Source organism: Esox lucius, chromosome 13, assembly GCF_011004845.1.
Source record: "Esox lucius isolate fEsoLuc1 chromosome 13, fEsoLuc1.pri, whole genome shotgun sequence".
In the NCBI taxonomy this organism is placed as follows: Eukaryota; Metazoa; Chordata; class Actinopteri; order Esociformes; family Esocidae; genus Esox; species Esox lucius.
The window spans coordinates 39,145,614-39,169,331 of record NC_047581.1 but is presented as its reverse complement, the minus strand read 5'-3'; the positions used below and the strand labels follow the sequence as shown (position 1 = coordinate 39,169,331).

General features: G+C 41.3%; 1 protein-coding gene across 2 annotated transcripts in view; it reads right to left on the bottom strand.

Moving 5' to 3' along the window:
* Nucleotides 1-23,718, bottom strand: part of dmrt1 (doublesex and mab-3 related transcription factor 1) — a 41,853-nt gene that overhangs the window by 12,434 nt on the left and 5,701 nt on the right. The window contains exons 3-4 of one of the 2 annotated variants that reach the window (XM_013131544.4): nt 23,215-23,378; nt 12,439-12,613 (exon numbers count right to left, since the gene is read on the bottom strand). In XM_013131544.4, coding sequence (XP_012986998.1) covers nt 12,439-12,613; nt 23,215-23,378 — 339 coding nt within the window. Of the gene's footprint in view, nt 1-12,438; nt 12,617-23,214; nt 23,379-23,718 lie in introns of both variants that reach the window. The other variant, XM_013131543.4, reaches the window with a different exon arrangement.

Below are 23,718 nucleotides of genomic sequence, written 5' to 3'. Positions count from 1 at the left end.
AGCAAGAAGTTCTCGGTCATCCACTTCCTAATATCTGAAATGCATGCTTCCAAAGTAGATCATTTTGGGGCTTCTCCATGCTTCATTGAAATATATAACTGTGTGTCATCAGCATAACAAAGAAAGTTGACATTGCGATTCTGGATAAAATCTCCCAGAGGCAGCATATATAGTGAGAACAATAATGGGCCCAGAACCGAGCCTTGAGGAACACCAAAACATACCTCTGACTTGTCAGAGGACATGCCATCCACACTAAAAAACTGATATCTTTCAGATAAATAAGATTTAAACCAGGCTAGAACATGTCCACATAGCCCAATATGGGTTTCCAGTCTCTCTAAGAGAAGGGAGTGATCAATAGTGTCAAAAGCAGCACTAAGATCAAGAAGCAACAGGACCGATGTGGAACCTTTGTCTGAGGCCATTAGAAGGTAATTTGTTACCTTCATGAGTGCAGTTTCAGTTTACTATGTAAACTCTAACATTGATTGATTGATGTCCAATCAACTGAATTTAACACAGGTGGACTCCAATTAAGTTGTAGAAACATCTCAAGGATGATCAGTGGAAACAGGATTAATCTGAGCTAAATTTTGTGTGTCATAGAAAAAGGTCTGAATACTTGTGTAAATGTAAAAATTTTAATACATTTTCAAAACTTGGCTGTGTTTGTAGATTGATAAGGAAACAAACATATTCAATCAATTATAGAATAAGGCTCTAAAGTCCCAAAATGTGGCAAAGGTGAAGGGGTCTGACTAGTTTCCGAAGTAACTGTACCTCAAATTTATTAAATCCCCACTTTAACACGATGTAACTATCTGATAGAAAGGTTATGTAAAATCACTACCTGATAGACAGGTAGAGGAGAAAGGGACAGAAAAAAGATGGAGGAGAAACAAGCCAAGGTTTTGTCAGTGTGTTTAATGATCCCCGGGACCCTCGGGCAAGCAGTTAATAAAGCCTAGTTAGTTGTAATGGTTGTGTTGATGGTCATGTAGCAGTTAATAAAGCCTAGTTAGATGTAATGGTTGTGTTGATGGTCATGTAGCAGTTAATAAAGCCTAGTTAGATGTAATGGTTGTGTTGATGGCCATGAAGCAGTTAATAAAGCCTAGTTAGTTGTAATGGTTGTGTTGATGGTCATATAGCAGTTAATAAAGGCTAGTTAGTTGTAATGGTTGTGTTGATGGTCATGTAGCAGTTAATAAAGGCTAGTTAGTTGTAATGGTTGGGTTGATGGTCATGTAGCAGTTAATAAAGGCTAGTTAGTTGTAATGGTTGTGTTGATGGTCATGTAGCAGTTAATAAAGGCTAGTTAGTTGTAATGGTTGTGTTGATGGTCATGTAGCAGTTAATAAAGCCTAGTTAGTTGTAATGGTTGTGTTGATGGCCATGTAGCAGTTAATACAGGTTTGGTAGTTCTAATGGTTATGTTGATGATAATGTCTGGCGAAAAAAAGGTACCACTCATCACCTGGATATATAGCACGACAATGACTCGAAGCACAAAGCCAAGACAACATTGGATTGGCTTCAGGACAAATCTGTGAGTTTCCTTGACTGGCCCAGCTGATGCCTGGACTTGAACCCCCCTGACAATCGCAGTTCACTGACACTCCCTATCCCGTCTGAGTTTGAGAGGATCTACAAAGACGAATGTGAGAAATTGCCCAAATCCAGGTGTGTAAAACTGTTAGGGGCACACCCAGGAAGACTCAAAGAGGTTATCACTTCCAAAAGTTGTTTATAAAGCACTGAATATAGGGTCTGAATATTTATGTACATGAGATAAATGAATACTTGGGACCATTTCTAAAAACATGTTTTCACTTTGTTATTATGGGGTATGGGTGTAGACTGATGGCAAAAAAATACGTGATCAATTATGAATTATGTCTGTATCACGACAAATTGGAGGCAGCGAAAAGGTGTGAATATTTCTGAAGGCACTGTATATAACAACCATCTCACTTCAGCAGGAAAGGTGTGAATACTTTCTGAAGGCACTGTATACAACAACCATCTCTCTTCAGCAGGAAAAAAAGGTTTGATTTTTAATAAGTCTGATGTGATTGGTTAAAACACCAGTTAGTGTTAGAAATATCAGAACTAGTCTGCGTTCGTGGCCATAGCCTAACACCACTCCTCCACATCATCAAGTTCTGTCTTTGTGGTTTGGTGACAACTTGACTTTCTATGCAGCAACTCATTTTATGTACAGTGCAGTATTGACTAATCAAAGCAATCAATGGGATATCATCTAGAAAGACTGTAATGGATTTCTAACTTAATGGGGCCAAGTGGGTCCATTGATTAGAGTCCACATCTAACTTCCTTCAGCTCCACACTCATTTACATTTAAATGATCTGCACACATACTGCAGAGAGACAGCCCCAAGAGACAAGCATAGAGCTAACCTCTGTTACTAATACCACTACTACAAGTACTACTACTGTGAGAAAGTCTGCTTGTTCTTGACGTCACACTTGGTTCTTGGCGTTCTTGGCTGTAAAAGAGTGGAGTCAAAACGGCTAGATTGCGTCTTTTTGTTTCGTTAATTTCCCATGTGTGACTGCAAACGTGAGTACTCCAACTAAATATGAAGTAACTCTATCGTCATGTCATCACTGTTACAATTCTCCATAGCGCCCAATATTTGTACACTTTCAGGGAAATAACATTTCTCCATGATAGGTTGGGAACAGTTAGCTTTGTTCAGTAAGTTTGTTTTTGCAATTTACGTCGACATGATGTAGCTAACTGTGAAACTTAATAGAAAATATTTTGTATGTCAGGAAATAATACTATAATAATGTTTGGACTAAGACTTTAGTTAAAGTGACAGTAAAGTAAACCCCTCATTTAGTGCAATGTAATTCAGTACGATAATTTGTATTAGCATACTACAACATTTCGGTTGATATGTGTAGATAAACCACGGGCACAACTACATCAAATGACACTACGAAGATACCCAGTACACTGAATGTTAAACTGAATGTTATGTATATGAAGACTAAATCAGATTATGGAATAAACAGCTGTCAAAAGGATAATTCTGCCTCCCTGTGATTCTCCTACCGGAACCGCAACTATCCATATCCTGGCTACTCAACCAGTCGACTCAATTAGCTGAGGCCAGCCCCTTTAATAATTACCACTAAAAAGTCCAGTCATCTGGTAGATACTTACTAAGTTTGACTAATAGGAGGTTCAAGTGCTCTGACCCTTTGAAGAAGACGTTGGTGAGCGGTATTTCTAAAAATACATATATTTTCACAATAAATTCACAGAATTAAATTCCAAACATATATTGTAGAATTGTGAGAATCACTATGAATATCGAAGCTCCACATAAGCATTGAGATAATACTGCGTATTTGTGCTGGCTTACAGGACAAAACGCGAGTGGATGATGGGCATGAAAATAAAATAACTGCAATAAAACAAACCTTTTTACTGTACGGTCTCATTACATTTTAAAGAAATTTTCTTTTTACTGTACGGTCTCATTACATTTTAAAGTAATGTTATTTTTTCTGTACGGTCTCATTACATTTTAAAGTAATGTTCTTTTTACTGTACTGTCTCATTACATTTTAAAGTAATGTTCTTTTTACTGAACTGTCTCATTACATTGTAAAGTAATGTTATTTTTACTGAACTGTCTCATTACATTTTAAAGTAATGTTCTTTTTACTGTACTGTCTCATTACATTTTAAAGTAATGTTATTTTTACTGAACTGTCTCATTACATTTTAAAGTAATGTTATTTTTACTGAACTGTCTCATTACATTTTAAAGTAATGTTATTTTTACTGAACTGTCTCATTACATTTTAAAGTTATGTTCTGTACATCAGGTCAATCCTCCTAATTTCCTAAACAGCTGGAAATGATTAACATTGTCCCCACAGGAGAAATATCCATAAAAATAGGATCTGAAGATGGTAATATTTAAATAGGGTGTGTAGAAGTTTATATTGAAACATTTTAAATGTTTAAATGACTGGTTCTCTCTGGGTCTTTCTGTCTCACTGCAGTAAATTATTTCTGAGAATGAGCCGTAATGTTGTTAACGGACAAATCCAGGCCCTAGAAGACCTCTACAGCACTTTGCAGATTTCAATATGTAGGCATGTGAAAACAGCTTCCCAAAGCATTCAAAAGTTCTGAAACTAGAAACAGCAAATTTCCAAATTATACTCTCAGTAACTCGTTTTTTCTATGATGCACATTACGGTGAAATAGTAATACTTGGGAACAGATTTTCTAAATTAAACAAAATTAAATATTAGCTGAATTCTTGACAATTTCTGTATTTCTAAACTGTAAAACAAAAACCCCCCCAAAAATATAGAATAATTAGGAACAAAACATTATGGGGCCAAACAAAAAATAGCTCCATGGAGGGGCAGGGTTGGGTAATCCCCCTCTCTCGTCTCCAGACTCAGAGACCTGCCAGTCTCCTATTCCACAAGGTTAGTGGTCTAAATGAAAAGTAGCAGTACTGTTTCTCAGGCCTGGATTCGAGAAGCACTGGATGACTCTAGAGGACTGTACTGTGAGACGAATCTAACACCACCATGACCTGCTAACACAAAGCCCCACCAGTCACCACCATGACCTGCTAACACAAGGCCCCTCCAGTCACCACCATGACCTGCTAACACAAGGCCCCGCCAGTCACCACCATGACCTGCTAACACAAGGCCCCGCCAGTCACCACCATGACCTGCTAACACAAGGCCCCGCCAGTCACCACCATGACCTGCTAACACAAGGCCCCGCCAGTCACCACCATGACCTTCTAACACAAGGCCCCGCCAGTCACCACCATGACCTGCTAACACAAGGACCCGCCAGTCACCAACATGACCTGCTAACACAAGGCCCCGCCAGTCACCACCATGACCTGCTAACACAAGGCCCGCCAGTCACCACCATGACCTGCTAACACAAGGCCCCGCCAGTCACTACCATGACCTGCTAACACAAGGCCCCGCCAGTCACCACCATGACCTGCTAACACAAGGCCCCGCCAGTCACCATCATGACCTGCTAACACAAGGCCCAGCCAGTCACCACCATGACCTGCTAACACAAGGCCCCGCCAGTCACCACCATGACCTGCTAACACAAGGCCCCGCCAGTCACCACCATGACCTGCTAACACAAGGCCCAGCTCGACAGCACATCAAAACTTTGGACCCTGTCCATAAAAAGGGGAGCAAAATAAGAAGCAGGGGGAAAGGGATTGAAAGGGAAGGAGGCAACGAGGGATGGAGGGAAGGAGGGATGGAGAGGGAAAGAGATGGAAAGAGACAGAGAAAGCGGGAAGTAGAGAGGTCTCATCGAAAACTGAGACATAACATAACTCAGGAAGGGCAGCTCATCTGGAGAGGCTCCTAGTGGGGTGACCGGGTGTTGTGTGTGTGTGTGTGTGTGTGTGGGGGGGGGGGGTTAGGTGTGTGTTGGGGTTGATGGACTGCAGCGTCACCTCTCCTCCCGTCTGGTGGATTTACGGCGTGGGGTGCCTGACGGGCGTGGGGCAGTAAACAGGGTGGCGGGGCGTATTTCACAGCCAGCGGTTTTATGAAGAACACTGGGCGGGCCACCGCGGCCCCGCGTGACGGATGGAGAAAGACGCATGACAAGCTTCATCATTGTTTGTAAATCTTAACTGTTCCCGCTCACTAACTCTGCAGGCAATTTTCTGGAGACAGCAGAAGGGAGTGGGGGGGTGGTTGGGGTAAGGACAGCGCTGCGTCCTGAAGGTTATTTGGCTGCTCAGTGTGTTTGGCCAACTGATTACCTGCTCGTTGGGAAATAAATAAATACAGGGAGCCAGAACTGAAAGAGCACTGCCTCACAAACATAGAGTTCACAGTCCTTTTAACACACTCTACTCACTACAGAATTAAAGATATCTATATTTATATTGACTTATATCAATATGAAATGCAAAAAAGACATATTTAAAGTGAAAATTCCTTAATAAGACTCCAAAATGTACTATCATTTTTCAAAATGCCACACAACTGCGACCGAAATAACACAATCCGCAATTTAGTTCTCAATGTGTTATTGTTGTCATCCATAAAAATACTTCACCTATTTCACATTAATAAGTGTCACTGTCATAAAAATTATCAAGTTTAGGTCAGACCAAGTTTGTTTGCTCAAAATATTAATTTAGGCCTAATGAGAGATTATAATGTGGCAGATGGTCCTGTTCTGTTTTCCCTCCAGTCCAGTACAATATATGTATCACCACATTCTGCTATCTGAACAGTCATCACACAATCTGAACCATAAATCTGCCATCTGAACAGTCATTCTTCCATCTGAACAGTCATTCTTCCATCTGAACAGTCATTCTTCCATCTGAAGTCATTCTTCCATCTGAACAGTCATTCTTCCATCTTAACAGTCATTCTTTCAGTCATTCTTCCAGTCATTCTGCCATCTGGACAGTCATTACACCATCTGAACAGTCATTCTTCCATGTTAACAGTCATTCTTCCATTCATTCTTCCATCTGAACAGTCATTTTTCCATCTGAACAGTCATTCTTCCATTCATTCTTCCATCTGAACAGTCATTACTCCATCTGAAAAGTCTTTACGTCATTTACACCATCTGAACAGTCATTCTTCCATTCATTCTTCCATCTGAACAGTCATTCTTCCATTCATTCTTCCATCTGAACAGTCATTACTCCATCTGAAAAGTCTTTACGTCATTCACACCGTCTGAACAGTCATTCTTCCATTCATTCTTCCATCTGAACAGTCATTCTTTCATTCATTCTTTAACCCATAAACCTCAGAGCTAACCCATATCCATAAACCCAAACTTTAACCCATAAACCTCAGAGCTAACCCATATCCATAAACCCGAAATTTAACCCATAAACCTCAGAGCTAACCCATATCCATAAACCCGAACTTTAACCCATAAACCTCAGAGCTAACCCATATCCATAAACCCAAACTTTAACCCATAAACCTCAGAGCTAACCCATATCCATAAACCCAAACTTTAACCCATAAACCTCAGAGCTAACCCATATCCACAAGGTTCTATTCTTGGTCCATTACAGTTTACTCTCTGCATAAACAATATCGCTGATGAGATAAGAAAGACCAGAAATCATCTACACGCTGACATCACTGTCCTGTACTCTACGGCTTCGATGGATGACCAAGCATTACTGCAGCTGGAGACACCATAAGGGTATTTATTACAACTTAAACTGGTTTTAAATGCAAAGAAAACCCATTTTATAATTGGTCCAAAAAGCTGGTTGAAAATGCACTTGCCCCCATGTGCTTAGATGGCTCTCTAATTAATCAAGTCTCTGCATATAAATAATTTGGGCACCTTTCAGCACCTTGTTGAATCAATGCCACGTAGAATTAAGGCAGTTCTGAAGGCGAAAGGGGGTCAAACACAGTATTAGTATGGTGTTCCTAATAATCCTTTAGGTGAGTGTATATATATATATACACACAATTATTTGATTATATTTTTTCATGTGACAACACTGAGGAAATGACACTTTGCTACAATGTAAAGTAGTGAGTGTACAGCTTGTATAACAGTATAAATGCTGTCCCTTCAAAATAACTCAACACACAGCTATTAATGTCTAAACCGAAGTGAAAATTTCCAAATTGGGCCCAAAGTGTCAATATTTTGAGTGGCCACCATCATTTTCCAGCACTGCCTTAACCCTCTTGGCATGGAGTTCACCAGAGCTTCACAGGTTGCCACTGGAGTCCTCTTCCACTCTTCCATGATGACATCACAGAGCTGGTGGATGTTAGAGACTTTGCGCTCCTCCACCTTCTGTTTGAGGATGCCCCACAGATGCTCAATAGGGTTTAGGTCTGGAGACATGCTTGGCCAGTCCATCACCTTTACCCTCAGCTTCTTTAGCAAGGCAGTGGTCGTCTTGGAGGTGTGTTTGGGGTCGTTATCATGTTGGAATACTGCCCTGTGCCCCAGTCTCCGAAGGGAGGGAATCATGCCCTGCTTCAGTATGTCACAGTACATGTTGGCATTCATGGTTCCCTCAATGATCTGCAGCAGTCATGCAGCCCCAGACCATGACACTCCCACCACCATGCTTGACTCTAGGCAAGACATACTTGTCTTTGTACTCCTAACCTGGTTGCCACCACACACGCTTGACACCATCTGAATCAAATAAGATTATCTTGGTCTCATCAGACCACAGGACATGGTTCCAGTAAGCCATGTCCTTAGTCTGCTTGTCTTCCGCAAACAGTTTTCTTGTGCATCATCTTTAGAAGAGGATTCCTTCTTGGACGACAGCCATGCAGACCAATTTGATGTTGTGTGTGGTGTATGGTCTGAGCACTGACAGGCTGACCCCCCACCCCTTAAACCTCTGCAGCAATGCTGGCAGCACTCATACGTCTATTTCCCAAAGACAACCTCTGGATATGATGCTGAGCATGTGCACTCAACTTCTTTAGTCGACCATGGCGAGTCCTGTTCTGAGTGGAACCTGTCCTGTTAACCTGTCTAGGTCACCGTGCTGCAACTCAGTTTCAGGGTCTTGGCAATCTTCTTATAGCCTAGGCCAGGGGTCGGCAAGTAACTTTGGCCGCGGGCCAATTTTTTTTTTAGCCAGTACATGGCGGGCCAGCTACACAGAGTAGGCCTATGGATTCAAATTAAATCTCTAGTCTAAAAAAAAACTAAACAAATTAAATTAAAATAAAAAAATATAGTAAGCTACAATATTTACTGTGATGTGAATAATACATTTGTAGCTTACAATATTTTGACAGTGATCGGCTTCTTTTGAACACGGGGCCTTTAATTCCATGTCACCCACCTCATCACATGATATGTGTTGTATATGTGTTGTTACAAATAATTAGCGTGCAGAGTGAAGTTAGCTAGGATAAAATGTCTTTGTCCAAAAATCTTAAGAGGAAAGTTGATGACGAAAATAGAGTATTTAAAGAGGAATGGAAAGAGAGTTTTGCGTTCATTTTACCGGATTTCAAAAATCAGATTCAGAGGAGGCCACCCACGACTATCTGCTGCTGCACAATGATGTGCGCTGGCTAAGCAAGGGCAAAGCGTTAGACCGCTTCTGTGCGCTACTGGGTGAGGTGAAGGCATTCCTTATATCTAGCAAGAGTAAGACAGCAGCAGATCACCTTGTCTTTCTGGAGGATGAGAAGTTCATGTCCAATGTTGCATTTTTAACTGACATATTTGGCCATTTAAACAATCTTAACATGCAGCTACAGGGAAAAGACAAAACCATCGTGGACATGGTTGAAAGGATCCAAGCATTCACCGTCAAGCTGGGGTTGTTAGAGTCCGACATATCAACTGGCAGGCTTCTACATTTTAGTACACTAAAAACACAGGCAAGACGAGTGACTGGACTGATGGGAGACTTCATCAAGCAACTCCGAGCCAACTTCTCTTTTAGGTTGGAGGACTTTTCCGTCCCGAATGAAGTAATTGCTTTTGTGCGTGACCCTCTCACAACCCGACCTAGCGGAGAATTCTCCACCCTGGTCAAAACAATCCTCCCATCATTGGATGAGGCTAAATTTGAGATGGAGTTAATTGATTTCCAAACAACCACTCTGATCAAAGATGCATTCAGATCTGCAGAGTCCCTGAGTGCCTTTTGGGTGGCATGCTCAGAGGAGTACAGCACAATCAAGAACCTTGCGTTTTATGTGTTGACAATGTTCCCTTCCACCTATACCTGCGAGTCTGCCTTCTCATCAATGAATGCAATAAAGACGTATGAGAGGAATCGACTGACACACACAAACCTTGAGAACTGCCTGCGGATATCAGTAACAAATGTAACACCAGACATCCGAAGCATTGTAGCGAATGAAAGAGGGCAGTTTTCACATTGAGTACCTTATCAATAGCAACTTATATTTTATTGTCAGATTGCAGTTTGAATGTCACTAAAATGGTTCTGAAGTATTATTCTTCATGTCGTTTCAGGTGGCTCGACCTCTGTAGCCTACCTGGACCTCCCGTTGTGTTGTCCGTAATCCATGTTCTATCCATATTTATTCCGAAGTTTTGTTTCTGTTCATGTGTGTCGCGCCGTGGCCAAAATATGTGCTACTGTTAAGCTGTTGTTGCCACACTTAGGCTACGACGCTACGTGTCTTATTCGACCCCATTTTTTTTTTTTATTAGTATCCAATCTTTCGTCAAGCAACATTTCAGATTACATTAAAAATTGCTACAAAAAATGTTTGTTCTGCAGTTTTTTTTGTCTGTATGCGCCCGCAGTAGGCATAGCCTATATTCGTGTAATCATGTATATCATTTTTAATTGTTTTTTTAAAATAAAAATAAGATGATAAAATTATTTCCTGAACTAAAAGGAAAAAACCCAGAATAACTCGTTCATTTATTTTTCACTTTTTATTATTTAAATTTAGTTTTTTTCGTTTTTCTTTATTTAAATTCTGTTTTGTCTTTATTTAAACTTAATTTTTCTATAGGCCTATTTAAATTTAGTTTTTAAATTTTTCTTTATATAGCTATATTCCGTTTTGTCTTTATTTAAATTTAATTTTTCTTTATTTAAATTGTGTTTCTTTTTATTAAAATTTCGTTTCTTATTTATTTAAATCTACCATTTCATTTACCCGTTTCAGTAATTTGTTAGTCAGAAAAATAATAGATTACCTTATTAAACGTATTGCTTAAGAAGTTAACAGACGCGCCACAGTTAACAGTGCAAGCGGTAAGCAGATTTTTGATCTGAGCACACAATCAGAAAATGGGAAAACGATTAGTTCAGGAAATAAATAATGGAGAGTCTTTTTTATTTTTTTTATTTTTGGTTTTAACAAAATAAAAACGATTGAAGGAATGATACACAGGGCCTATTTGTAAACCGTTATTGTGAAATTAAAATAGGCTGATAAAAAAAAAAAAAAAACGGACTTCCAAAATAATCTGGCGGGCCAGAAAATATTACTGGCGGGCCAGTCTTGGCCCGCGGGCCGCCTGTTGCCGACCCCTGGCCTAGGCCATCTTTATGTAGAGCAACAATTCTTTTTTTCAGATGCTCAAAGAGTTCTTTGCCATGAGGTGCCAATGCTGAACTTCCAGTGACCAGTATGAGGGAGTGTGATAGCGATAACACCAAATTTAACACACCTGCTCCCCATTCACACTTGTAACGCTAACGAGTCACATGACACCAGGGAGGGAAAATGGCTAATTGGGCCCAATTTGGACATTTTCACTTAGGGGTGTACTCACTTTTGTTGCCAGCAGTTTAGAAATGAATGCATGTGTGTTGAATTACTTTGAGGGGACAGCAAATGTACAATGTTATACAAGCTGTACACTCACTACTTTATATTGTAGCAACGTGTCATTTCCTCAGTGTTGTCACATGAAAAGATATAATCAAATATTTGCAAAAATGTGAGGGGTGTACTCATTTTTGTGAAATACTAAAATATATAAGGTTCTACAGCAGTAGAATAACTGGCTGATAGATAATTTCATATAAGGTTCTACAGCAGTAGAATAACTGGCTGATAGATCATTTCATATAAGGATCTACAGCAGTAGAATAAATGGCTGATAGATAATTTCATATAAGGTTCTACAGCAGTAGAATAACTGGCTGATATATAATTTCATAGAAGGTTGTACAGCAGTAGAATAACTGGCTGAGAGATCATTTCATATAAGAATCTACAGCAGTAGAGTAACTGGCTGATAGAATACATCACCACTATGTTGAATTTGTTTTCTGCTCATCCATTCTCATTGTGGTTTGAATTAAAGAGGGTAGTCCATAAATGCAGAATGTCTGTAAAGATTCTGTATGGAGGAATAGTCCAAGATCAATTACTTTACTCACCTGTTTAATAAATGTATTAAAATAAAATGAACATCCCATTCAAAGTGTTCTCCATGCTCATAAAACATTTTAGAAAAAGGCTGTGTCAGCATTCTTTCAAGGTGAGGTGCTGAAAGGTATTAAACAGTTGTATATGATTTTGAACCTTAAGTTTTTGAGGATTATTTTTTATTATTTGAGAAATGAACTTTCTAAGCAATGGTGTCATTGAAATAGCATAATATAAAGCCCAGTATTTTTAAGTGTCTTTCAGCAATGCGCAAACTTTCTCAGCCCAATTTAATGTCTAACGTTTAATATCTGCTTCAAGTGCTTCAGTGCAGCTATTAGTATAATGCTGAGCAGGGTGAATTCTACAAATAGCCATAATAAAACTTTTGACTTTATTTTTTATAACTTTTACAGTGCCTTTGGCGTGCAAAGCAGATCTCCCCCGGATGTTCCCAGCTCCGGGTTCTAGTCAGGATTAAACTTTATGGGCCAAAGAGGCAGGGGGAATGTGTGTGTTACTTACTGGCCTGTTTGGTCTCGTTGCAGGTATTGCTGTCCTCCAGAGTGAAGATGGGAGGAACACCAGCTACCGCGGTCCCCAGCCCCTGGCCCAGGTAAGACGCAGCAGAGTAGTAGGAATGCATCCGGTATGGAGGAGACATGTTGTGGCTGGATAGACGCCCATCACCGCTGGGCATCTGCTGCATACGATTACCCACACAAACATACATACACATATACAGGGAAAGAAGTAAAACTGTGTGCCATGTCAATATGAAGAAGACCACCTGAAGGTCCATTACCACCACCTCAAGATCCCCTGAAGATTTCTGGAAGTCCCTTGTCTGGACAGTCCAAACTGTACGTTGCTGGTCACAAACAAAACCGCTAACCGTTTACCTCAGAGGTTTACAATTTTGAACAGAACTTCTGGCCATCAGTCAGGGAGCTAAAGCTGGGCTGAAAATGGGTCTTAGAGCCATGGCTGAGCTAACAAGGCAGAGTAGAGTCATGGCTGAGCTAACAAGCCAGAGTAGAGTCATGGCTGAGCTAACAAGCCAGAATTGAGTCATGGTTGAACTAACAAGGAAGAGTAGAGTCATGGCTGAGCTAACAAGGCAGAGTAGAGTCATGGCTGAGCTAACAAGGCAGAGTAGAGTCATGGCTGAGCTAACAAGGCAGAGTAGAGTCATGGCTGAGCTAACAAGCCAGAATTGAGTCATGGTTGAACTAACAAGGAAGAGTAGAGTCATGGCTGAGCTAACAAGGCAGAGTAGAGTCATGGCTGAGCTAACAAGGCAGAGTAGAGTCATGGCTGAGCTAACAAGCCAGGGTTGAGTCATGGCTGAAGTAACAAGGCAGAGTAGAGTCATGGCTGGGATAACAAGGCAGAGTAGAGTCATGGTTGAGCTAACAAGGCAGAGTAGAGTCATAGCTGAGATAAAAAGGCAGAGTAGAGTCATGGTTGAGCTAACATGGCAGAGTAGAGTCATGGCTGAACTAACAAGGCAGAGTAGAGTCATGGCTGAGATAAAAAGGCAGAGTAGAGTCATGGTTGAGCTAACATGGCAGAGTAGAGTCATGGCTGAACTAACAAGGCAGAGTAGAGTCATGGCTGAACTAACAAGGCAGAGTAGAGTCATGGCTGAGCTAACAAGCCAGGGTTGAGTCATGGCTGAGCTAACAAGCCAGAATTGAGTCATGGTTGAACTAACAAGGAAGAGTAGAGTCATGCCTGAGCTAACAAGGCAGAGAAGAGTCATGGCTGAACTAACAAGGCAGAGTAGAGACATGGCTGAGCTAACAAGCCAGGCTTGAGTCATGGCTGAAGTAACAAGGCAGAGTAGAGTCATGGCTGGGATAACAAGGCAGAGTAGAGTTATGGCTGAGATAAAAAGGCAGAGTAGAGTCATGGTTGAGCTAACAAGGCAGAGTAGAGTCATGGCTGAGATAAAAAGGCAGAGTAGAGTCATGGTTGAGCTAACATGGCAGAGTAGAGTCATGGCTGAACTAACAAGGCAGAGTAGAGTCATGGCTGAACTAACAAGGCAGAGTAGAGTCATGGCTGAGCTAACAAGCCAGGGTTGAGTCATGGCTGAAGTAACAAGGCAGAGTAGAGTCATGGCTGGGATAACAAGGCAGAGTAGAGTCATGGCTGAGATAAAAAGGCAGAGTAGAGTCATGGCTGAGATAATAAGGCAGAGTAGAGTCATGGCTGAGATACCAAGGCAAAAAAGGAGGTTTAGGCAGCAAAAGAGGCAGCGAGAGGCCATTTTTTAAATGAACAGAAACAAACAGCTCTGTTTTTCTCTAACTTTGTCCTTTTTTAAATATTTTCTTTCTGTTCCTGAAATACTTATAGATAAGCGGTCTCTGTTCAGAAGCAGATATTCCTCAGAGACCTTACGAGAAACTGTCTGATTAGCAGCCTCCGTTCTCTTTAGAAACTTTCAGAGAAGCCGTCTGTCTGATCAGAAGACAACCTTTAGCAGGGTTTTCTATTTTTATTTTATAGAATGTGATTTCTGTCAAGCAGTAATCCATCAGAGTGTTGATGGCAACAGCTTTATAAACTGATCTTTAACACACTGCTACAACTAGCGTATGTATTGGCTCTGACAAATACTACACAGATTGATCTAGCACAGGGGTGTCCAAACTATTCCACGGAGGGCCATGTGTCTGCAGGTTTTCGCTCACTCCTTGTACATGATTGACTAATTTGGTTACTAATTGGTTAGTTTCTACCCTAACCTGGTTGTTTAGGTCTAAACTGGGAAACAATTTATAGGAAAAATCAAAAACCTGCAGACACATGGCCTTCCGTGGAATGGTTTGGACACCCCTGATCTAGCATTACGAAATTATACTGGACTGTATGCTACACTTGAGGCCAACTACAAAGTACTCAAAGTATGATACAACTATGGACAAAGTACTCATACAATTACCTATGATACAACTATGGACAAAGTACTCATACAATTACCTATGATACAACTATGGACAAAGTACTCATACAATTACCTATGATACAACTATGGACAAATTACTCATACAATTACCTATGATACAACTATGGACAAATTACTCATACAAGTCCTTATGATACAACTACAGACTATCACAGTGACCGTGAGGCAGGACACATGGAGCAGAGCGAGAGGGTAACAAGCTCTAATTATTTCTCTCCAACAAAACCAACAAAAGAGGCACAATGCAAACTGAAGGCTACAGCACAAACAATGATCCAAATATGGTCCCCAATTAGAGGCAACGTGGGGCAGCTGCCTCTAATTGGGGACAATCAAAACTGCAGTGCAGAGATGCCTAGAGGCACCTTTGCGGTCAGGACCTGACTAGGGCCCCCAGGTGCATAGAGATGTCTAGAGGACCCAAGCCAGAACCTGACATAGACAAAGTACTCATAAAATCTCTTATGATACAGCTATAGACACAGTACTCATAAAATCTCTTATGATACAGCTATAGACAAAGTACTCATAAAATCTCTTATGATACAGCTATAGACAAAGTACTCATAAAATCTCTTATGAAACAGCTATAGACAAAGTACTCATAAACTCTCTTATGATACAGCTATAGACAAAGTACTGTTGCAGTCCATTACGATTCAACTATAGACAAAGTACTCATACAGTTCCACACATATTATTCCATAATGCAAATTCCAGAATATAATCAAACTACACAAGGATGAACAAACAGTATTAGTCCACAAGACATCAAATATTAAATCTACTTATGTAGTCCACCAGACAAAGCTGTCTTTTTACTGAGTCCCACCTGCCTACTATTTTGTCCACTGCTACGGCTTCACCCTTGTCTCCCCGTTCCCTCCCTGCTCAGTGACCCGCCTCCTCCTTCATGGTTTTGGTTTGCTGGGCCTCCTTTACCTCCCAGGAGGTCTTATCAGGCACAATCATTTGGCTGAGCCCTCATGTTCCCATTATCCGTCTCTGTCATTATCATGACTGTATCACAGCTGCATATCACCCTGTTCTCAGCCATCCCTATTCAAACAGTCAGTCAGCAACTATTCAAACAGTCAGTCAGCAACTATTCAAACAGTCAGTCAGCAACTATTCAAACAGTCAGTCAGCAACTATTCAAACAGTCAGTCAGCAACTATTCAAACAGTCAGTCAGCAACTATTCAAACAGTCAGCCATCCCTATTCAAACAGTCAGTCAGCAACTATTCAAACAGTCAGTCAGCAACTATTCAAACAGTCAGCCAGCCCTATTCAAACAGTCAGCCAGCCCTATTCAAACAGTCAGCCAGCCCTATTCAAATAGTCAGCCAGCCCTATTCAAACAGTCAGCCATCCCTATTCAAACAGTCAGCCAGCCCTATTCAAACAGTCAGCCAGCCCTATTCAAACAGTCAGTCAGCCCTATTCAAATAGTCAGTCAGCCTTATTCAAATAGTCAGCCAGCCCTATTCAAACAGTCAGTCAGCCCTATTCAAATAGTCAGTCAGCCTTATTCAAATAGACAGCCAGCCCTATTCAAATAGTCAGTCAGCCTTATTCAAATAGACAGCCAGCCCTATTCAAATAGACAGCCAGCCCTATTCAAATAGACAGTCAGCCCTATTCAAATAGACAGTCAGCCCTATTCAAAAAGTCAGCCAGGCCTATTCAAAAAGTCAGCCAGGCCTGTTCAAATAGACAGCCAGCCCTATTCAAACAGACAGCCAGCCATATTCAAATAGTCAGTCAGTCTTTATCAACTAGAGAGCCCCCATATTCAAATAGTCAGTCAGCCTTATTCAAATAGTCAGTCAGCCACATTCAAATAGTCTGTCAGCCCTATTCAAATAGTCAGTCGGCCCAATTCAAATAGACAGCCGGGCCTATTCAAATAGTCAGTCAGCCTTATTCATCCCTGTACAACAAGTCAGTCACCCCAATAGTCAGTCAGCCCATTCATCCCTGTACAACTAGTCAGTCAGCCCTGTACAACTAGTCAGTCAGCCCTGTAAAACTAGTCAGTCAGCCCTGTACAACTAGTCAGTCACCCCTGTACAACTAATCAGTCTGCCCTGTACAACTAGTCATTCACCCTGGTACAACCAGTCAGTCAGCCCAGTACAACCAGTCAGGCAGACCTTTTTGCAAGTTTTCACAGTGCTGATTGTTGGGGACCCCCAACTGCTTTCTGGGTACTAATCGGGGTGCATGCCCTGCCTCACTTCATTCTGCACCAATAATGCTGACTGGCCAGTAACTGGGCAACTATTAAGTTCATCAATCTGTTTTATTGATATAATAAATGACTGGTCTTTCAGTATATTTTCTTATTTTCTATTAACGAGAGATTAATCAAATATCAGCTATTTTTAGTCAAACTATGCTGACAACTAATGAAACTTTAGCATGAGTCAAATGTATAATTCCTGTGGTTTGTCTAAATAAAAAGTATGAAATAGTATGATGATATGAAGGATTTACCCTTGACCAGACTGGGAACATTCTACCAGGAGCTGGATGAGTACTTCTGCAACTGACACATCTCCACATGAGAGTGAAGGGACAAGAAAGAAAGTGGTACTGCTATTATTTAATTTTCTGCAGTGAATAGTAGCCAAAAATATTTTCTATATTTTAGATACTGCACCTTGAAAAAGTATTCAAGCCCATGACAAGTTCTCTAATTTCACTAAATTAAAAATTGTACACTGAAATGTCTTTCTGCTTGAAGTTTCATTTTAAAAAACAAACACTCAAAATTACTGTAAGATAACATTGGTATTATGTTGGATAGTATTTGTAAGAAAAATACAAATGTTATTTTCTTGTGTTTATTCTCTCTTGGATTGTAAAAACAAGCTAGCAGTTGTGTCCCAATAGAGAGACGGTTAAAAGAAGGCTGATGAGGTTTAGATGTGGGAGTGAATTCAGACTCCATCATGCCTGCCCTGTCTGTCCATCAGCAGCACTACAAACTAAAGGAACACCAATTCATCATGTTGACAACATACATTTTTTTTAAGAAAAACAAGTGAAGTATTTATATCTAACACAGGTTAAATTTGTTTTATGTCTCTATTTGTCAAGGGATATTTAGGGGTTATAATTATTAGGGTTAGGGTTAGTATATAATAATATCATTATTATATACCACACTCACAGAGCTCATGGCTCATTTAATATTCCGGGTCCTACACTTCGAAAGCTCTGTTAAATAAACAGTATATTCACAGTCATTAAAGACAGACTGGTAGAAAAACAACACCAACAACCTTTGCTGAATCTGCACATTGGATTCGACTTCTAAGTTCTCCTTGTTCAGGTGAATTTAATATTTTATCTCTAGGGTACAGCTCATCTTGAGCTTGTGGCGTGGTAACCGTTAAGATTGATAGAGCCTAAACTGTATATTCAAAGTCATCACCGCCAGATTGGTTGCAAATCAAACATCCAGGCCAGTTGTGGCCCTGGCTGGCTGAATCTGATCTGCATACCCTGTGTCTCCCATCTATCCACCCCTCATAACTCTCCCTGGATAGCTAAATTATGCTAAACCATGCTAGCTGATTAGCATTGATGCTGCAGGACGCCGCTCTTCTTCACTATGTCATTAACCTTCCCCATTCAGGCTGCAGACATGCAGTGGGGTGACGCTCGAAGCCAGTGACCCCACAACTAGATGTTGCCATCAGGGCCAGGACAAGTTATTACAGACAAAGTAGGAGACATGAAAGAGTAGAGCAGAAATGTATAGCTGACTCTGTTCACGGATGGTGGGCTCATCTGATCTGACACAACACAGACATATTTAGCCATCAATCACAATCGTGGAGGGGGGACCATGTAGCGTTAGATTAAGGGAGCTTAGTGTTTTTCTACCCGATGTTGGCTTCAGGGTAGGGGGTTACGTCTACCTGGTGTAGGCTTCAGGGTAGGGGGTAATGTCTACCTGGTGTAGGCTTCAGGGTAGGGGGTAAGGTCTACCTGGTGTAGACTTCAGGGTAGGGGGTAATGTCTACCTGGTGTAGACTTCAGGGTAGGGGGTAATGTCTACCTGGTGTGGGCTTCAGGGTAGGGGATAATGTCTACCTGGTGTAGGCTTCAGGGTAGGGGGTTAGGTCTACCTGGTGTAGGCTTCAGGGTAGGGGGTAATGTCTACCTGGTGTGGGCTTCAGGGTAGGGGATAATGTCTACCTGGTGTAGGCTTCAGGGTAGGGGGTAGGGTCTACCTGGTGTAGACTTCAGGGTAGGGGGTAATGTCTACCTGGTGTAGACTTCAGGGTAGGGGGTAATGTCTACCTGGTGTAGGCTTCAGGGTAGGGGGTAATGTCTACCTGGTGTAGGCTTCAGGGTAGGGGGTAATGTCTACCTGGTGTGGGCTTCAGGGTAGGGTATAATGTCTACCTGGTGTAGGCTTCAGGGTAGGGGATAATGTCTACCTGGTGTAGGCTTCAGGGTAGGGGGTTAGGTCTACCTGGTGTAGGCTTCAGGGTAGGGGGTTAGGTCTACCTGGTGTAGGCTTCAGAGTAGGGGGTTAGGTCTACCTGGTGTAGGCTTCAGAGTTGGGGGTTAGGTCTACCTGGTGTAGGCTTCAGAGTAGGGGGTTAGGTCTACCTGGTGTAGGCTTCAGAGTTGGGGTTAAGTCTATCTGGTGTAGACTTCAGGGTAGGGGGTAAGGGGGCATAATCAAACTATTTGGCCTGAATGCAAATCATCAAAAGAAGGGGGCTACCGCTCATCACCTGGTGGTGGGAGCATCATGCTATGGGGAAGCTTCTCAGTGGTTGGGACTGTGAGACAAGTCGGGATTGAGGGAAGGAGGAATGTTACCATATACAGAGATCCTGGAAAAAAATATTTTTCCGAAGCAAAACATCAGAGGGGGGTGGAGATTCAACTTTCAGCACGATAACGACCTAAAGTACACAGCCAAGACAACACTGAGACAAGTCTGTGAAGATCCATAAGTGGTCCAGCTATAGCCTCCACTTGAACCCCATTTAACATCAGTGGGAAGACCTGACGTGACCTAACGATCACAGTTCACAGACGCTCCCCACCCAATATGATAGAGCTGGACAGGATCTACAAGGAAGAAACTATCCAGGTGTGCAAAGCTGGTAGATATATATACACTAATCATCAAAGCTGGTAGAAACATATCCAATAATCATTAAAGCTGGTAGAGATATACCCAATTATCACCAAAGTGGGTAGAGATATACCTAATAATCATCAAAGCTGGTAGATATATACCCAATAATCATCAAAGCAGGTAGAGATATACCCAATAATCATCAAAGCTAGTAGAGATATACCCAATAATCATCAAAGCAGATAGAGATATACCCAATAATCATCAAAGCAGATAGAGATACACCCAATAATCATCAAAGCAGATAGAGATATACCCAATAATCATCAAAGCAGATAGAGATATACCCAATAATCATCAAAGCTGGTAGAAATATACCCAATAATCATCAAAGCTGGTAGAGATATACCCAATAATCATCAAAGCTGGTAGAAATATACCCAATAATCATCAAAGCTGGTAGAGATATACCCAATAATCATCAAAGCTGGTAGAGATATACCCAATAATCATCAAAGGTGGTAGAGATGTACCCAATAATCATCAAAGGTGGTAGAGATATACCCAATAATCATCAAAGCTGGTAGAAATATACCCAATAATCCTCAAAGCTGGTAGAGATATACCCAATAATCCTCAAAGCTGGTAGAGATATACCCAATAATCATCAAAGGTGGTAGAGATGTACCCAATAATCATCGAAGCTGGTAGAGATATACCCAATAATCATCAAAGCTAGTAGAGATATACCCAATATTCATCAAAGCTGGTGGAGATATACCCAATAATCATCAAAGCTGATAGAGATATACCCAATAAGCCTTAAAGCAGGTAGAGATATACACAATAAGCCTTAAAGCTGGAAAAGATATACCCAATAAGCCTCAATGCTGTGACTGCTGCCAAAGGCACATACAAAGTACTTAAAAAAGGGTCTGAATATATATTTACATGAGATATTTCAGTTTTATATTTTTTTAATAAATTGGCACATATTTAAAAAACATATTGTTTTTGCTTTGAGATTATGGGGTATTATTTTGGATTGATGGGAAAATATAAATGCAACCATTTGTAAAAATAAGGCTATAACACAACAAGATGTGGAATTCTAGAGGTCTGGATACTTTCTGAAGTCACTGTACCTCCACCCACCTGGGAAACATCAGGGTTTTCAATCAAAAACCTGAAAGCAATTTGGAGCTATAGATTACTGCCCTTTTTCAAGTCAATTCACTTATTTTCATGCAATGCGTTAAATGTTAAAAAATAATTGCCTATAGTTTTCTTGGCATTTTGTTTTTATAGTTTTTCCTGTGAATGTATTCCATATATTGCGAAGGCCTTTTTTTCGCTCAGAACTGGTTAATGAATCCACAACTCAAATCTGTTAGATGTTTATCACAACCCCTGCTCTGTTGCGTTTAAGATTTAAGATCAACTTTATTCACAGCTTTGTCTTCTAGTAGGTCATATTGAGAAAAGGGGAAAACAATAATGCTTTATTTCAAGAAAGACAAATGACAGACCGCCCCCTGATAAGCTGATTAGATTTTCATCAGATGTTGTTGTAGACAGAACTCTCATAACCAATGGTGACGCAGCTCAGCCCTGCCTGGCTCTCATTTAGAGAGGCCTGGTCCAGTTTAACCCTGATAAGTAGGTTCAGGCCTGGTCCAGTTTAACCCTGATAAGTAGGTTCAGGCCTGGTCCAGTTTAACCCTGATAAGTAGGTTCAGGCCTGGTCCAGTTTAACCCTGATAAGTAGGTTCAGGCCTGGTCCAGTTTAACCCTGATAAGTAGGTTCAGGCCTGGTCCAGTTTAACCCTGATAAGTAGGTTCAGGCCTGGTCCAGTTTAACCCTGATAAGTAGGTTCAGGCCTGGTCCAGTTTAACCCTGATAAGTAGGTTCAGGCCTGGTCCAGTTTAACCCTGATAAGTAGGTTCAGGCCTGGTCCAGTTTTACCCTGATAAGTAGGTTCAGGCCTGGTCCAGTTTAACCCTGATAAGTAGGTTCAGGCCTGGTCCAGTTTAACCCTGATAAGTAGGTTCAGGCCTGGTCCAGTTTTACCCTGATAAGTAGGTTCAGGCCTGGTCCAGCTTAACCCTGATAAGTAGGTTCAGGCCTGGTCCAGTTTAACCCTGATAAGTAGGTTCAGGCCTGGTCCAGTTTAACCCTGATAAGTAGGTTCAGGCCTGGTCCAGTTTAACCCTGATAAGTAGGTTTCGCTGCCATGTATGAACGGCAACAATTATATTTGCCTGTATTAGGGTTAACTGACTTGCTCAAACACAGAACAACAGTGTTCATCACCTTGTCACCACTGGGATTAGAACAGGCAACCTTTCATTTACTGGTTCAATGCCCTTGGCCACTAAGCCAACTTGTTCTAAGAAGAAACACATTCTCGTCTTGGGGAGTCAAATGAATGTCTCTCACAGAATACATGGAGGAGTTAAACAAATGTCTCTCCTTAGCATTACACTCTGCAGTAAGTCCTACAAGACAAACACAATGTTCACTTAACGTAGTTATAACATTAATATATGCTTTATATCCTGTAAAAACACCCTGCACAAACTAGTCAACACCTGCTGTAAACTGCTAGGGCCTTTGACTCCATGACTGCATGGAACTCAGTCCCGGAAAGCAATGAAGGTGCCAGAAGGCAATGGTCAAGCTGAGAAAAACTCATTTCTAGCACTGGCATGACATGCTTATTCCCTGATGGAGACCAGGGATGCCAGGCTCTCTCCACACCCATGTTGAACATAATGATATTAGATTGCAACCAACCAGAGCAACCTCAGAGAACAAAGTAGTCAGCTGAAACGTGTTAGTGGCAATTTGGTGAAAACCCTGTACCTGGTATTTCTGGTAGTATTAGAACACTCTACCTAATATTGCTGTTAGTTGTAGAACACTGTACCTGGTATTGCTGGTAGTTGTAGAACACTGTACCTGGTATTTCTGGTAGTTGTAGAACACTGTACCTGGTATTTCTGGTAGTTGTAGAACACTGTACCTGGTATTTCTGGTAGTTGTAGAACACTGTACCTGGTATTTCTGGTAGTATTAGAACACTACCTGATATTGCTGGTCGTTGTAGAACACTACCTGATATTGCTGGTCGTTGTAGAACACTACCTGATATTGCTGGTCGTTGTAGGACACAACCTGGTATTGCTGGTAGTTATAGAACACTGTACCTGGTATTGCTGGTAGTTGTACAGGTTGCTGTAGTAGGCTGCAGGATAGCGGGATGGCTGGTAGAAGTTATAATAGGAGGCATCCACTAGGAGGTCAGTAGATCCCTCATTAGACTGCCCTCTACTGGACGTGGTGGGGCTGGATGATGGGCCACCATGACTTCCTGGGAGGGGTTAAGGATCAGAGCAACTAAGGTAAGGTAGGCCTGACAGATTTTAGTGGTTAACCTCAAATTGTCTTAGCCGAACAGTTGGTTCCAGTGCTTCCATCTCACACAACAACACCACCTGCTGGTGAAAAAATGTAGTGGCAAACCAACAATAAATTACACAATTATTTGGTGTGCTTTCTGGATTCAACAAAAACATGTTTTTTTCAAACAGTATTCGGATTTCAGCTCTCAGTCTGCACTTGTGGCAGAGAGGGGAGATGTGTTCTTTTCTGTACTGAGCCATCATCATCATGGCTGAATCACTGAATGCCTTCCTCCTCCCTGTCATCGG